Consider the following 15,998-nt stretch of genomic DNA (forward strand, 5'->3'; position numbering starts at 1 on the left):
GAGCCCAGGTTTGGGAAGCGGATAGGGAACGACTTTGGCATTGGCACGGTGGTGCTGTTTGAATGCAATCCAGGCTACGCTCTGCACGGCGCCACTGCCATCAGGTGTGAGGCCATCCCTAACACTGTGGCTCAGTGGAACGGCACTGTGCCCACCTGCATAGGTAAGTAGACTGAGCCAACTCCTCACAGTCACAGACCTAGATCCACCGACCCAAACCACACAGTCACAGACCCTGGGGGTGCCTGTCGATAATGGTTATTTCCACCTCATGAATTTATGTACATTTTCATTTTCCCAAATACGAATGGAATTGAGGTTCATTGGATTGTCCCCCCCAAAAAAAAAAAAAAATGATTCAATGCCTTGGATCTGAAGTAGTGAATATATTTCAGATCATAAAGTATTGTATTTATGGTTTCGATACTCCTCCATTGCACAAGGATAGTGTGCTGTCTGTCTGTTTAAGTGAACACATTGTTGGGCTGCCCAGTAATACTTCCTCATGTGAGGTAGTCCAAGACCTTCAGCTTTATAAAGGGGAAGTGGAAAACAGCCCATTTGATCTTGAGGTCTTTCCGTTGTAAATAAAGTTGGAGAGCAGACCATTCATTTTATTAAAGACGTTAGATGGAGCTTCTCTCTCTTAAAGGAAAACTTCAGGAGTTTGGCAATGAAGCCCTTTATCTACTTCCTCAGAGTCAGTTGAACTCGTAGATTCCATCTTTAAAGGAATACTTCAGGATTGTATCTACTGACCCAGAGTCAGTTGAACTCGTAGATTCCATCTTTAAAGGAATATTTCAAGATTGTATCTACTGACCCAGAGTCAGATGAACTCGTAGATTCCATCTTTATGTCTCTGTGATCAGTATGAAGGAAGTTAAGAGGTAGACAAGTTGAGTATTTATTTTACTAACCTTCTGGAATGGAATCAATCGGCCAATCACGCAACGTCTGTTTAGATTTACCTTCCAAAAACGACCCGGCATCATAATGAGTCCTGTTGGTTTGTTGTTTCAATTACGGTCTCCTGAATGAACACACATTGGTTTAGATAGCAGAATCCCACAGAGTAGCTAGGAGGAAGGAGGGGAATGGAATCAAACCTGGTTTTAGATAACAGAAACCCACAGAGTAGCTAGGAGGGGAATGGAATCAAACCTGGTTTTAGTTAACAGAAACCCACAGAGTAGATAGGAGGGGAATGGAATCAAACCTGGTTTTAGTTAACAGAAACCCACAGAGTAGATAGGAGGGGAATGGAATCAAACCTGGTTTTAGTTAACAGAAACCCACAGAGTAGCTAGGAGGGGAATGGAATCAAACCTGGTTTTAGATAACAGAAACCCACAGAGTAGCTAGGAGGGGAATGGAATCAAACCTGGTTTTAGTTAACAGAAACCCACAGAGTAGCTAGGAGGGGAATGGAATCAATCCAAAGTGGCAGTGTGTTCTGTTTATTCACTCGACCGTCAGAAATTAGCTTTAGAACTTTATTGTCCATGCAATGTGGACAACATGATTGACTAAACACAACAAACAACATTACAATGTACCGGTGCTCTCAGACCTGCTGGTCTCGCATCCAGTGTGGTGTATTACTGAAGCAGACCTGCTTGTCTCAAATCCACTGTGATGTATTACTGAAGCAGACCTTCTAGTCTCCCATCCAGTATGGTATGTTACTGAATCATCTCCTATAGGGTTTATTACTGAAGCGTCCTGCTTGTCTCCTATCTGGTGTATTACTGAAGCGTCCTGCTTGTCTCCTAGATGGTGTATTACTGAAGCATCCTGCTCGTCTCCTATCTGGTGTGTTACTGAAGAATCCTGCTTGTCTCCTATCTGGTGTGTTACTGAAGCATCCTGCTTGTCTCCTATCTGGTGTATTACTGAAGCGTCCTGCTTGTCTCCTATCTGGTGTATTACTGAAGCATCCTGCTTGTCTCCTATCTGGTGTGTTACTGAAGAATCCTGCTTGTCTCCTAGATGGTGTATTACTGAAGCATCCTGCTTGTCTCCTATAGGGTGTATTACTGAAGAATCCTGCTTGTCTCCTATCTGGTGTATTACTGAAGCATCCTGCTTGTCTCCTATAGGGTGTATTACTGAAGCATCCTGCTTGTCTCCTATCTGGTGTATTACTGAAGCGTCCTGCTTGTCTCCTATCTGGTGTATTACTGAAGCGTCCTGCTTGTCTCCTAGATGGTGTATTACTGAAGCATCCTGCTTGTCTCCTATCTGGTGTATTACTGAAGCATCCTGCTCGTCTCCTATCTGGTCTATTGTCGTGTATTTGTCATCATTAAAACTGAAGACCTATTTATCAAATAACTCTCTAATTATTATTATTATGCGATTAAACTGATTAATCATGTAACTGTAATTAACTAGGAAGTCGGGGCACCAAGGAAAATATTCAGATTACAAAGTTATGATTTTCCTAATATAACTTTCAGATATTTTAATATCTGATCAATTAGTCTTCGAATTAATGAATTATTATTTACCTCACGTTAGTCTCATTCCAAACGTCGTAAATTGTTGGTTATCTGCACAAACCCAGTCTTCACTATGGGTCATCCTTACATCAATTGTCTTAAAATCATTTATTTACTAACTAGGTAATTCACAGAAATGCATATCACAAACAAAGTAGATATAGTTACAAAGAAATTATAGAGGAATGTGCCCTAGTGGGCTAAACTGGTATGGCGGCTTCTTAGACAAAAGGGGCGTGGGGGGTCAGCTGAGAAGGCACTACAGAGTTGATAATTATAACAATTGAAATGTTAATCCTTTGCACATGAACGCTCACTCATTCGGGAATAATTGCAATCAATATATATATTTACGCTCAGTGTGTCGTCGGGATCTCTGTTGAAAAGTTTGTTTCTGTTGGAGAGTTTGTCCGCCCTCTCTCGCTCTCTGTCGTGGTTAGAATGGGTAGTTCAGAGTGACATTCATTCATGTCGTTATAGAATAGCTGTTTCGGCGGTTGTCGGTCTTCGCGTTCAATGATACCGAATTCCTAGCTGCAGACTAGTAATTCATATCAAAGACTTGTTCTTATTCTGTCGGTATCGATAGTCTAAGAGTTTAACCTCTATGGGCTAGGTGGGACGCTAGCGTGCCACCCGTGGTGCACTCCATCAACAGCAGGTGCATTTCAAGAGCGGCAAATTTGAATCCAAATAAATGTCAAAATTCAAATTTTTCAAACATACAACTATTTTACACCCTTTGAAAGATAAACATCTCCTTAACCTCTTGGGGCTAGGTGGGACGCTAGCGTGCCACCCGTGGTGCACTCCATCAACAGCAGGTGCATTTCAAGAGCGGCAAATTTGAATCCAAATAAATGTCAAAATTCAAATTTTCAAAAATACAACTATGTTACACCATTTGAAAGATAAACATCTCCTTAATCTAACCACGTTTTACGATTTCAAAAAGGTTTTACGGCGAAAGCATAAATTTAGAGTATGTTAGGACAGTACATTTACAAGAGTTGTGTGTAATGTTTTGTCAATTCAAAGACAGGGTCACCAAAACCATAAAACCAGCTAAAATGATGCACTAACCTTTTACAATCTCCATCAGATGACACTCCTAGGACATTATTTTAGACAATGCATGCATTTTTAGTTCTATCAAGTTCATATTTATATCCAAAAACAGCGTTTTACTATGGCATTGATGTTGAGGAAATCGTTTCCCTCCAATAACCGGCAGTCAAGTCAGCGTCACAAATTAAATAATTAAAATTAGAAAACATTGGTAAAATATTATATTGTCATTTAAAGAATTATAGATTTACATCTCTTGAACGCAATCAACTTGCCAGATTTAAAAATAACCTTACTGGGAAATCACACTTTGCAATAATCTGAGCACTGCGCCCAGAAAAATACGCGTTGCGATACAGACTAGACGTCATGTTGGGGAGATCTAAAATCGAAAATACTATGTAAATAATCCATTACCTTTGATTCTCTTCATCAGATGTCACTTCCAGGTATCACAGGTCCATAACGAATGTAGTTTTGTTCAAAAAAGCTCATCATTTATGTCCAAAAATCTCCGTCTTGTTAGCACATGATCTAAGCCAGCCGGACTTCTCGTCATGAACGAGGGGAAAAAATATATTTACGTTCGTTCAAACATGTCAAACGTTGTATAGCATAAATCATTAGGGCCTTTTTTAACCAGAACATGAATAATATTCAAGGTGGACGAATGCATACTCTTTTATAACGTATTGGAACGAGGGTACCCAACATGAACTCGCGCGCCAGGTGTCTAATGGGACATCATCGTTCCATGGCTCTTGTTCGGTCAGATCTCCCTCCAGAAGACTCAAAACACTTTGTAAAGGCTGGTGACATCTAGTGGAAGCAATAGGAAGTGCCAAAATATTCCTCAGCCCCTGTGTTTTTCAATGGGATAGGTTTAAAGGCAATACAACACATCAGGTATCCACTTCCTGTCAGAAAATGTCTCAGGGTTTTGCCTGCCAAATGAGTTCTGTTATACTCACAGACACCATTCAAACAGTTTTAGAAAATGTAGGGTGTTTTCTATCCATATGTAATAAGTATATGCATATTCTAGTTACTGGGTAGGAGTGGTAACCAGATTAAATCGGGTATGTTTTTTTATCCAGCCGTGTCAATACTGCCCCCTAGCCCTAACAGGTTAACCACGTGGTATGGTTAAAAGTTCAGCGAGAGAAATGCGTGGTCTGCAACCTTTAGCCATCTCGTAATTGAGGTAAGCTTGGTCTCCTCTCAAACCTTGGCCCTCTCTTTATCGAGGTAAGCTGGTCTGGTGATAGAAAACCTAGGTGGGGGTTTTATTCGGAAGAGCAGAAAAGGGCCTGTCCCATGACGCCAGACTATAACTGTGCTCATGGGCGGTCCTCTGATTTAGATAAACTCCAAAGGGAATTGGAGTTTCCTTCATTAAACAGTCCAAAATCACATTATACAATTTCACAAACAGTTCCATCCCCACTCATTCATTTTATACAACAATTAGATGTACGCCTCATAGCTGAGGCTATTGTATAAACAGTGTTATGGTAATGTGGCCATATTGCCTCTCATGAGTTTCACAAAATTGTACCAAATGGACCAGTTCGTAGCTGGATTCTTCACCGATCTTTTATACCTTCTCCAGACATAAATGTCGTTCGGTTCTCCAGTTCTGTGAGGTGGAAGAAATTCCTTTGTTCTCTCTATGAAACTCACTCTCTCTCTATACTGTGGCCATGAGGAGATAATCTCCTCATAGGAATTTACGACCTCTCTTACAGAGCCTGGTGAAAGGGGTATAGAGAGGGAGAGGGGGATGGTGCATAGAAAAGGGCTGGTGCAGAGGGAGGGGGGGATAGTGCTCGCTGTACCCAAAGAGGGCAACGTCATGACAGTATTAATGAAGCATCCTGCTTGTTTCCTATCTGTTGTATTACTGAAGCATCCTGCTTGTCTCCTATCTGGTGTATTAATGAAGCATCCTGCTTGTTTCCTATCTGGTGTATTACTGAAGCATCCTGCTTGTCTCCTATAGGGTGTATTACTGAAGCATCCTGCTTGTCTCCTATCTGGTGTGTTACTGAAGTATCCTGCTTGTCTCCTATCTGGTGTATTACTGAAGCATCCTGCTTGTCTCCTATAGGGTGTATTACTGAAGCATCCTGCTTGTCTCCTATCTGGTGTATTACTGAAACATCCTGCTTGTCTCCTATAGGGTGTATTACTGAAGCATCCTGCTTGTCTCCTATAGGGTGTATTACTGAAGCATCCTGCTTGTCTCCTATCTGGTGTATTACTGAAGCATCCTGCTTGTCTCCTATCTGGTGTATTACTGAAGCATCCTGCTTGTCTCCTATCTGGTGTATTACTGAAGCATCCTGCTTGTCTCCTATCTGGTGTATTACTGAAGCATCCTGCTTGTCTCCTATCTGGTGTATTACTGAAACATCCTGCTTGTCTCCTATAGGGTGTATTACTGAAGCATCCTGCTTGTCTCCTATCTGGTGTGTTTGGGTGTTTACTCCGTGGTATATAGTCATGCATATTGGTAACCAATACTAGTTGATGATAATCCTAGTCATATTAGCAACCCATGCTAGTTGATGACAACCCTAGTCGTATTAGCATCCCATGCTAGTTGATGATAATCCTAGTCGTATTAGCAACCCATGCTAGTTGATGATAATCCTAGTCATATTAGCAACCCATGCTAGTTGATGATAATCCTAGTCATATTAGCAACCCTTGCTAGTTGATGATAATCCTAGTCATATTAGCAACCCTTGCTAGTTGATGATAATCCTAGTCATATTAGCAACCCATGCTAGTTGATGACAACCCTAGTCGTATTAGCATCCCATGCTAGTTGATGATAATCCTAGTCATATTAGCAACCCATGCTAGTTGATGATAATCCTAGTCATATTAGCAACCCTTGCTAGTTGATGATAATCCTAGTCATATTAGCAACCCTTGCTAGTTGATGATAATCCTAGTCATATTAGCAACCCATGCTAGTTGATGATAATCATAGTCATATTAGCAACCCATGCTAGTTGATGATAATCCTAGTCATATTAGCAACCCTTGCTAGTTGATGATAATCCTAGTCATATTAGCATCCCATGCTAGTTGATGATAATCCTAGTCATATTAGCAACCCTTGCTAGTTGATGATAATCCTAGTCATATTAGCATCCCATGCTAGTTGATGATAATCCTAGTCATATTAGCAATCTATGCTAGTTGTTGAATCTTTAGATCTCCACTCTCTGTCACTTTAAACCATTTTCATGTGCTGTGCACTTTTGACAACATTTTCTTCCTCTCTAATTACATTTTGGAACATCGGCGCATAGCCTACAGCCATGTGAGCATTATTGAGCTGATAATATAAAGAAATAAAACATTATCAATCATTTAAGCTAAACCGTCTGATCTGTTGCATCAGCCTCATTGCTTTCAAATATACATAATAATGTACAGTGGTTGTATTTCGTATTGATTTATTTTCACCTTTATTTTGACAATATACAATATAAAACACACATTAAACACAGTATATAGAATATACATTTACATTTACATTTACATTTACGTCATTTAGCAGACGCTCTTATCCAGAGCGACTTACAAATTGGTGCATTGGGGGGGAGGGTAGGGGGGAGGGTTAGAAGGATTACTTAATCCTATCCCAGGTATTCCTTAAAGAGGTGGGGTTTCAGGTGTCTCCGGAAGGTGGTGATTGACTCCGCTGTCCTGGCGTCGTGAGGGAGCTTGTTCCACCATTGGGGTGCCAGAGCAGCGAACAGTTTTGACTGGGCTGAGCGGGAACTGTGCTTCCGCAGAGGTAGGGAGGCGAGCAGGCCAGAGGTGGATGAACGCAGTGCCCTTCTTTGGGTGTAGGGACTGATCAGAGCCTGTATATACAGTTGAAGTCGGAAGTTTACATGCACCTTAGCCAAATACATTTAAACTGAGTTTTTCACAATTCCTGACATTCAATCCTAGTAAAGATTCCTTATCTTAGGTCAGTTAGGATCACCACTTTATTATAAGAATGTAAAATGTCAGAATAATAGTAGAGAGAATGATTTTATTTCAGCTTTTATTTCTTTCATCACATTCCCAGTTGGTCAGAAGTTTACATACACTCAATTAGTATTTGGTAGCATTGCCTTTAAATTGTTTAACTTGGGTCAAACGTTTCGGGTAGCCTTCCACAAGCTTCCAATGCATTTTCAGTTCAGCCCACAAATGTTCTATTGGATTGAGGTCAGGGCTTTGTGATGGCCACTCCAATACCTTGACTTTTTTGTCCTTAAGCCATTTTGCCACAACTTTGGAAGTATGCTTGGGGTCATTGTCCATTTGGAAGACCCATTTGCGACCAAGTTTTAACTTCCTGACTGATGTCTTGAGATGTTGCTTCAATATATCCACATAATGTTCCTTCCTCATGATGCCATCTATTTTGTGAAGTGCACCAGTCCCTCCTGCAGCAAAGCAACCCCACAACATGATGCTGCCACCCCCGTGCTTCACGGTTGGGATGGTGTTCTTCGCCTTGCAAGCCTCCCCCTTTTTCCTCCAAACATAACGATGGTAATTATGGCCAAACAGTTATATTTTTGTTTCATCAGACCAGAGGACATTTCTCCAAAAAGTATGATCTTTGTCCCCATGTGCAGTTGCAAACCTGTCACGATCGTCATAATATCATTTGGACCAAAGTGCAGCGTGTTATGGGTTCCACATGTTTATTGAATGAAACACACAAAAAACAATAAAGAACGAATGAAACGTGAAGCAAAATGAAGTGCTCACAGGCAACTACACATAAACAAGATCCCACAAAACACAGTGGGGAAATGGCTGCCTAAATATGATCCCCAATCAGAGACAACGATAAACAACTGCCTCTGATTGGGAACCATACCAGGCCAACATAGAAATAAACAACGTAGACACCCTAGTCACACCCCGACCTAACCAACATAGAGAATAAAAGGCTCTCTATGGTCAGGGCGTGACAGTACCCCCCCCCCCCAAAGGTGCGGACTCCGGCCGCAAAACCTGACTCTATAGGGGAGGGTCCAGGTGGGCATCTAGCGTCGGTGGTGGCTCTGGTGCGGGACTTTGCCCCCACCCAGACCACGGGTCCGGCCATGGAGCGGGGTAGAAAGCCGTGCCCGGACTGGGCCTCGGCGCAGAGGAAGGCTCCGGCCTTGGAGCGGCCTTGGAGCAGTAGTCTGGCTTTTTTATTGCAGTTTTGGAGCAGTGACTTCTTCCTTGCTGAGTGTCCTTTCAGGATATGTCGATATAGGACTTGTTTTACTGTGGATATAGATACTTTTGTGCCTGTTTCCTCAAGCATCTTCACAATGTCCTTTGCCTGTTGTTCTGGGATTGATTTGCACTTTTCGCACCAAAGTACGTTCATCTCTAGGAGACAGAACACGTCTCCTTCCTGAGCGGTATGACGGCTGCGTGGTCCCATGATGTTTATACTTGCATACTATTGTTTGTACAGATGAAAGTGATACCTTCAGGCATTTGGAAATTGCTCCCAAGGATGAACCAGACATGTGGAGGTCTACAATTTTTCTTCAGATATCTTGCCTGATTTCTTTTGATTTTCCCATGATGTCAAGCAAAGAGGCACTGAGTTTGAAGGTAGGCCTTGAAATACATCCACAGGTACACCTCCGAGTGACTCAAATGATGTCAATTAGTCTATCAGAAGCTTCTAAAACCATAACATAATTTTCTGGAATTTTCCAAGCTGTTTAAAGGCACATTCAACTTGGTGTATGTAAACGTTTGACCCACTGGAATTGAGATACAGTGAATTATAAGTTAAATAATCTGTCTGTTAACAATTGTTGGAAAAATTACTTGTGTCATGCACAAAGTAGATGTCCTAACCGACTTGCCAAAACTATAGTTTGTTAACCTCTTACATCTAGACGTTCCGCTAGCGGAACACCTGTTCCAATATCCAATGATAGGCGTGGCGCGAATTACAAATTACTCAAAAATACAAAAACTTCAATTTTTCAAACATATGACTATTTCACAGCATTTTAAAGACAAGACTCTCCTTTATCTAACCACACTGTCCGATTTCAAAAAGGCTTTACAGCGAAAGCAAAACATTAGATTATGTCAGCAGAGTACCAAGCCAGAAATAATCAGACACCCATTTTTCAAGCTAGCATATAATGTCACAAAAACAAAACCACAGCTAAATGCAGCACTAACCTTTGATGATCTTCATCAGATGACAACCCTAGGACAATATGTTATACAATGCATGCATGTTTTGTTCAATCAAGTTCATATTTATATCAAAAAACAGCTTTTAACATTAGCATGTGTCGTTCAGAACTAGCATACCCCCCGCAAACATCCGGTGAATTTACTAAATTACTCACGATAAACGTTCATAAAAAACATAGCAATTATTTTAAGAATTATAGATACAGAACTCCTCTATGCACTCGATATGTCCGATTTTAAAATAGCTTTTCGGTGAAAGCACATTTTGCAATATTCTCAGTAGATTGCCCAGCCATCACGGCTAGCCATTTAGACACCGACCAAGTTTAGCCCTGATCAAACTCCGATTTACTATTACAAAAGTTTCATTACCTTTGTTGTCTTCGTCAGAATGCACTCCCAGGACTGCTACTTCAATAACAAATGTTGGTTTGGTCCAAAATAATCCATCGTTATATCCGAATAGCGGCGTTTTGTTCGTGCGTTCCAGACACTATCCGAAATGGTAAAGAAGGGTCGTATTCCATTACCGTACTTTGAAGCATGTCAACCGCTGTTTAAAATCAATTTTTATGCCATTTTTCTCGTAGAAAAGCGATAATATTCCGACCAGGAATCTCCTTTTCGGCAAACAGAGGAAAAAATCACAAAGACGGGGGCGGCCAGGTCACGCGCCTAAGCCCACAGTCCCTTGATCGGCCACTTGAGAAAGGCGATAATGTGTTTCAGCCTGGGGCTGGGATGATGACATTCAGGTTTTTCCCGGGCTCTGAGCGCCTATGGACGACGTAGGAAGTGTCACGTTAGAGCAGAGATCCTTAGTAAAAGATAGAGATGGCAAAGAAGTTCCAGAAATGGTCAGACAGGCCACTTCCTGTAAAGGAATCTCAGGTTTTGACCTGCCATTTGAGTTCTGTTATACTCACAGACACCATTCAAACAGTTTTAGAAACTTTAGGGTGTTTTCTATCCATATATAATAAGTATATGCATATTCTAGTTACTGGGTAGGATTAGTAACCAGATTAAATCGGGTACGTTTTTTATCCAGCCGTGAAAATACTGCCCCCTAGCCATAAGAGGTTAACAAGAAATATGTGGACTGGTTGAAAAATTAGTTTAATGACTCCAACCTAAGTGTATGTAGACTTCGACTTCAACTGTACATACACATTAGAATACAAAAACACAGTCATGGTAAGCACAAATAAAAAATTACAATTCACCCAGAAAAAAACAGTTTACATTCATCCACGAATAAATCCCCAATCAATACTTTAAATTGACCAAACGGCACCAGAACATCAATCAGTATTAATTTTGGATCTGTCGTCCCAGAGTCTGTTTTTAACTGTAGACATGTTTTCCATCGTCTCCAGGGACGACTGGTTACCCATAATGTCAAGCCCTGGATGGAATTATTTTATAGGCTACCAAGGGTGGCCAATCATCCTCCAGGAGAGCCTTAAAGGGGCGGTGTTGTATTTTGAGACAGGAGGTATGAAAGAAGCCAATAGGCAGAGTATAGACTACATTTCTGTCTGATTCTCTATGGTAAAAATATAGTAATGCATTTTATCGTGTAACGTGGTTCCTTGCATCATACAATTATGTAAAAAATAGTGTCACAAAAAAAAATACTGTCCTACTTGTCCAAAGGACAAGTAGCTAAAAAAGTGAATATCAAAACCTTGTCCCAAACTGTATACAGGTTCATACATATGAATGTACATCATCTGGTGCTCGTGTTAGCATTCATCTCTTCATTGAAGGTTTAACATGTCATCTGTCAAAGGATGTGTGACAAGACGTCCTGAAGGGTACCCTATAGTGATGAAGGCTGCACCCTATTCCCTATTAAGTGCACTAAGTGACGTAAGGGCTCTGTTCAAACGTAGTGCACTACAGATAAGAGCTGGGCGATATCGACAAAAATCCATATTGCAATAAAATGGACTGAATTATAACAATAACAATAAATTGAATGATAAGTTAATAACTTATATGTGCAGCATAGTTATGTTTGATATTACCCATATCATTTCTACTACTCTGAATGTTGGAGCTATCAGTTGGACCCATTTTAACAATCACCCATATTAGCAAATGTATTTCATTTCAAACTGAACATTTCTCTAGTAAGACCCTGTAGGTTGTTTATGGTAAAATGAAGGATATCAGCAAATGTCCACGATAAGTGGTCGGTTTGGTCGTTGGCAATCATTGTTGGTTTATAGTCCCAGCTCTACACAGATGCAGGAGCTTAATTTGACATGTTTCTCAAAGCAGGAAAATAATCCTGCAGCAACAGGAAATGTGAATTATTACATGGATTATAATGAATGGACTTTTTTTTGTAGAGGTTTGATACATTTTTAGCTAGGACAAATCAAGTCTAAAATGTTTAAGTGTAAATTACAAACTTTAGAAACCTTTTAGAACCTAGAATACACTCGAGTTTCTTGCAACAACAACAAGATGATCAAATTTAAGATCCAACACCTGTATGTAGGGAATAGGGTGCCATTTTGGACGCAGCTATAGTGATTATGGCAGAGATCGATAGTTGTATGAAGCACAGGAAGAGGCAGGCATCATCATCAAGTCTGCTTCACCTGAGGAGTGTAGTGAGGGGATGAATAGTGAAGTCGCTTTCTGTGATTTGTCACAGCGTGTGTCTCTGTGTGGGAGTAGTGAAGAGGATATTGTCTGTAAAATATTGATGAGTTTGAAATTGCAGTGAACTGGATTAGGGGCAATAATTAGATATGTGAGCTCCTACATGCAGCATGGCTCAACGACACACTGAGGCAGGAGAAATCATGCTGTGGGTTTATATACTGTCCTCTGTACATCCTGACTGGTTGTTGTGGTAGAGACAGGCTGTATGTAGACATCTCAGTGGTTGTCTGTAGACTACCCCTGTTTGTCCTTGGTGTGGTAGAGACAGGCTGTATGTAGACATCTCAGTGGTTGTCTGTAGACTACCCCTGTTTGTCCTTGGCAGACAGGCATCGGGCTGTTTATGACTGAAGGAGGCGTCTCAAACGGCACCCTATTCCCTATGTAGTGCACTGCTTCTGACCAGAGCCCTGTGGCTTTCCCTGTGGCTTTCCCTGTGGCTTTCCCTGTGGCTTTCCCTGTGGCTTTCCCTGTGGGTTTCCCTGTGAGTTTCCTTGTGAGTTTCCCTGTGAGTTTCCCTGTGGGTTTCCTTGTGGGTTTCTCTTGGGTATTGACAGCTCTGCTCTCTACTGAGGTTAGCTGGTGAATACAACAGCTGGCCAACATTCAACCAGGCAGTATTGACCTCCTCCACAGAGAACAACCTGGCAGTATTGTCCTCCTCCACAGAGAACAACCAGGCAGTATTGACCTCCTCCACAGAGAACAACCAGGCAGTATTGACCTCCTCCACAGGGAACAACCAGGCAGTATTGACCTCCTCCACAGGGAACAACCAGGCAGTATTGACCTCCTCCACAGGGAACAACCAGGCAGTATTGACCTCCTCCACAGAGAACAACCAGGCAGTATTGACCTCCTCCACAGGGAACAACCAGGCAGTATTGACCTCCTCTACAGGGAACAACCAGGCAGTATTGACCTCCTCCACAGGGAACAACCAGGCAGTATTGACCTCCTCCACAGGGAACAACCAGGCAGTATTGACCTCCTCCACAGGGAACAACCAGGCAGTATTGACCTCCTCCACAGAGAACAACCAGGCAGTATTGACCTCCTCCACAGGGAACAACCAGGCAGTATTGACCTCCTCCACAGGGAACAACCAGGCAGTATTGACCTCCTCCACAGGGAACAACCAGGCAGTATTGACCTCCTCCACAGGGAACAACCAGGCAGTATTGACCTCCTCCACAGGGAACAACCAGGCAGTATTGACCTCCTCCACAGGGAACAACCAGGCAGTATTGACCTCCTCCACAGAGAACAACCAGGCAGTATTGACCTCCTCCACAGGGAACAACCAGGCAGTATTGACCTCCTCCACAGGGAACAACCAGGCAGTATTGACCTCCTCCACAGGGAACAACCAGGCAGTATTGACCTCCTCTACAGGGAACAACCAGGCAGTATTGACCTCCTCCACAGGGAACAACCAGGCAGTATTGACCTCCTCCACAGAGAACAACCAGGCAGTATTGACCTCCTCCACAGGGAACAACCAGGCAGTATTGACCTCCTCCACAAGTAACTACCAGGCAGTATTGACCTCCTCCACAGGGAACAACCAGGCAGTATTGACCTCCTCCACAGAGAACAACCAGGCAGTATTGACCTCCTCCACAGGGAACAACCAGGCAGTATTGACCTCCTCCACAGGGAAACAAAAGAACCATCTCGTTTCTCTCCTCTCTTATCCTGGATAAGATGGAAGAGGCATTTCTATTCAGGGAACATTCCCATGACATCATCACGTGTTCCATTGTTGAGGTATTTCTACTCAGGGAACATTCACATGACATCATCACGTGTTCCATTGTTGAGTCATTTCTATTTACGGAACATTCCCATGACATCATCACGTGTTCCATTGTTGAGTAAATTCTATTTACGGAACATTCCCATGACATCATAACGTGTTCCATTGTTGAGGTATTTCTACTCAGGGAACATTCCCATGACATCATCACGTGTTCCATTGTTGAGTCATTTCTACTCAGGGAACATTCCCATGACATCATCACGTGTTCCATTGTTAAAAGGAGAGTATATGTAAAATGTCATTATCATTAGTCCCTGTTATTCTGATATCTGTCGTGAAATGAAATGATTAAGCAACTGGTGACAGTAGACAACAGAACAACTGCTAGGATTTTAGTTATCGCTCTAAAGCAACACATTGTATTCTTTCAGATGAAAAATAGTATATAGTGTTTTTTTTATCCGTGGTTGATGGATGTCTGTTCTGTTTGAACAACAATAGGCCTTACAGCTGTTCATATTGTAATGTGCAGTAGCGGACGTTCAAATATTAAGGTAGAGGTGGTACGTCACATGCTTTGATCTGTGCTGTAAAAATATATAGCTACAGTGAAGGAAAAAAGTATTTGATCCCCTGCTGATTTTGTACGTTTGCCCAATGACAAAGAAATGATCAGTCTATAATTTTAATGGTAGGTTTATTTGAACAGTGAGAGACAGAATAACAACAACAAAAATCCAGAAAAACGCATGTCAAAAATGTTATAAATTGATTTGCATTTTAATGAGGGAAATAAGTATTTGACCCCCTCTCAATCAGAAAGATTTCTGGCTCCCAGGTGTCTTTTATACAGGTAACGAGCTGAGATTAGGAGCACACTCTTAAAGGGAGTGCTCCTAATCTCAGTTTGTTACCTGTATAAAAGACACCTGTCCACAGAAGCAATCAATCAATCAGATTCCAAACTCTCCACCATGACCAAGACCAAAGTGCTCTCCAAGGATGTCAGGGACAAGATTGTAGACCTACACAAGGCTGGAATGGGCTACAAGACCATCGCCAAGCAGCTTGGTGAGAAGGTGACAACAGTTGGTGCGATTATTCGCAAATGGAAGAAACACAAAAGAACTGTCAATCTCCCATGGCCTGGGGCTCCATGCAAGATCTCACCTCATGGAGTTCCAATGATCATGAGAACGGTGAGGAATCAGCCCAGAACTACACGGGAGGATCTTGTCAATGATCTCGTCAATGATCTCAAGGCAGCTGGGACCATAGTCACCAAGAAAACAATTGGTAACACACTACGCCGTGAAGGACTGAAATCCTGCAGCGCCCGCAAGGTCCCCCTGCTCAAGAAAGCACATATACATGCCCGTCTGAAGTTTGCCAATGAACATCTGAATGATTCAGAGGACAACTGGGTGTAAGTGTTGTGGTCAGATGAGACCAAAATGGAGCTCTTTGGCATCAACTCAACTCGCCGCGTTTGGAGGAAGAGGAATGCTGCCTATGACCCCAAGAACATCATCCCCACCGTCAAACATGGAGGTGGAAACATTATGCTTTGGGGGGGTTTTACTGCTAAGGGGACAGGACAACTTCACCGCATCAAAAGGACGATGGACGGGGCCATGTACCGTCAAATCTTGGGTGAGAACCTCCTTCCCTCAGCCAGGGCATTGAAAATGGGTCGTGGATGGGTATTCCAGCATGACAATGACCCAAAACAC

General features: G+C 42.1%; 1 protein-coding gene across 1 annotated transcript in view; it reads left to right on the forward strand.

The window, feature by feature from the left end:
• The window catches only part of LOC106592657 (CUB and sushi domain-containing protein 3), a 500,234-nt gene that overhangs the window by 276,190 nt on the left and 208,046 nt on the right, over positions 1-15,998 (forward strand). The window contains 1 exon segment of the mRNA XM_045696358.1: positions 1-163. This exon segment is cut by the window's left edge and continues 41 nt beyond it. Within this exon segment, the coding sequence (XP_045552314.1) occupies positions 1-163 (163 nt within the window).

The sequence above is a fragment of the Salmo salar genome, chromosome ssa02 (assembly GCF_905237065.1).
Source record: "Salmo salar chromosome ssa02, Ssal_v3.1, whole genome shotgun sequence".
NCBI lineage: Eukaryota > Metazoa > Chordata > Actinopteri > Salmoniformes > Salmonidae > Salmo > Salmo salar.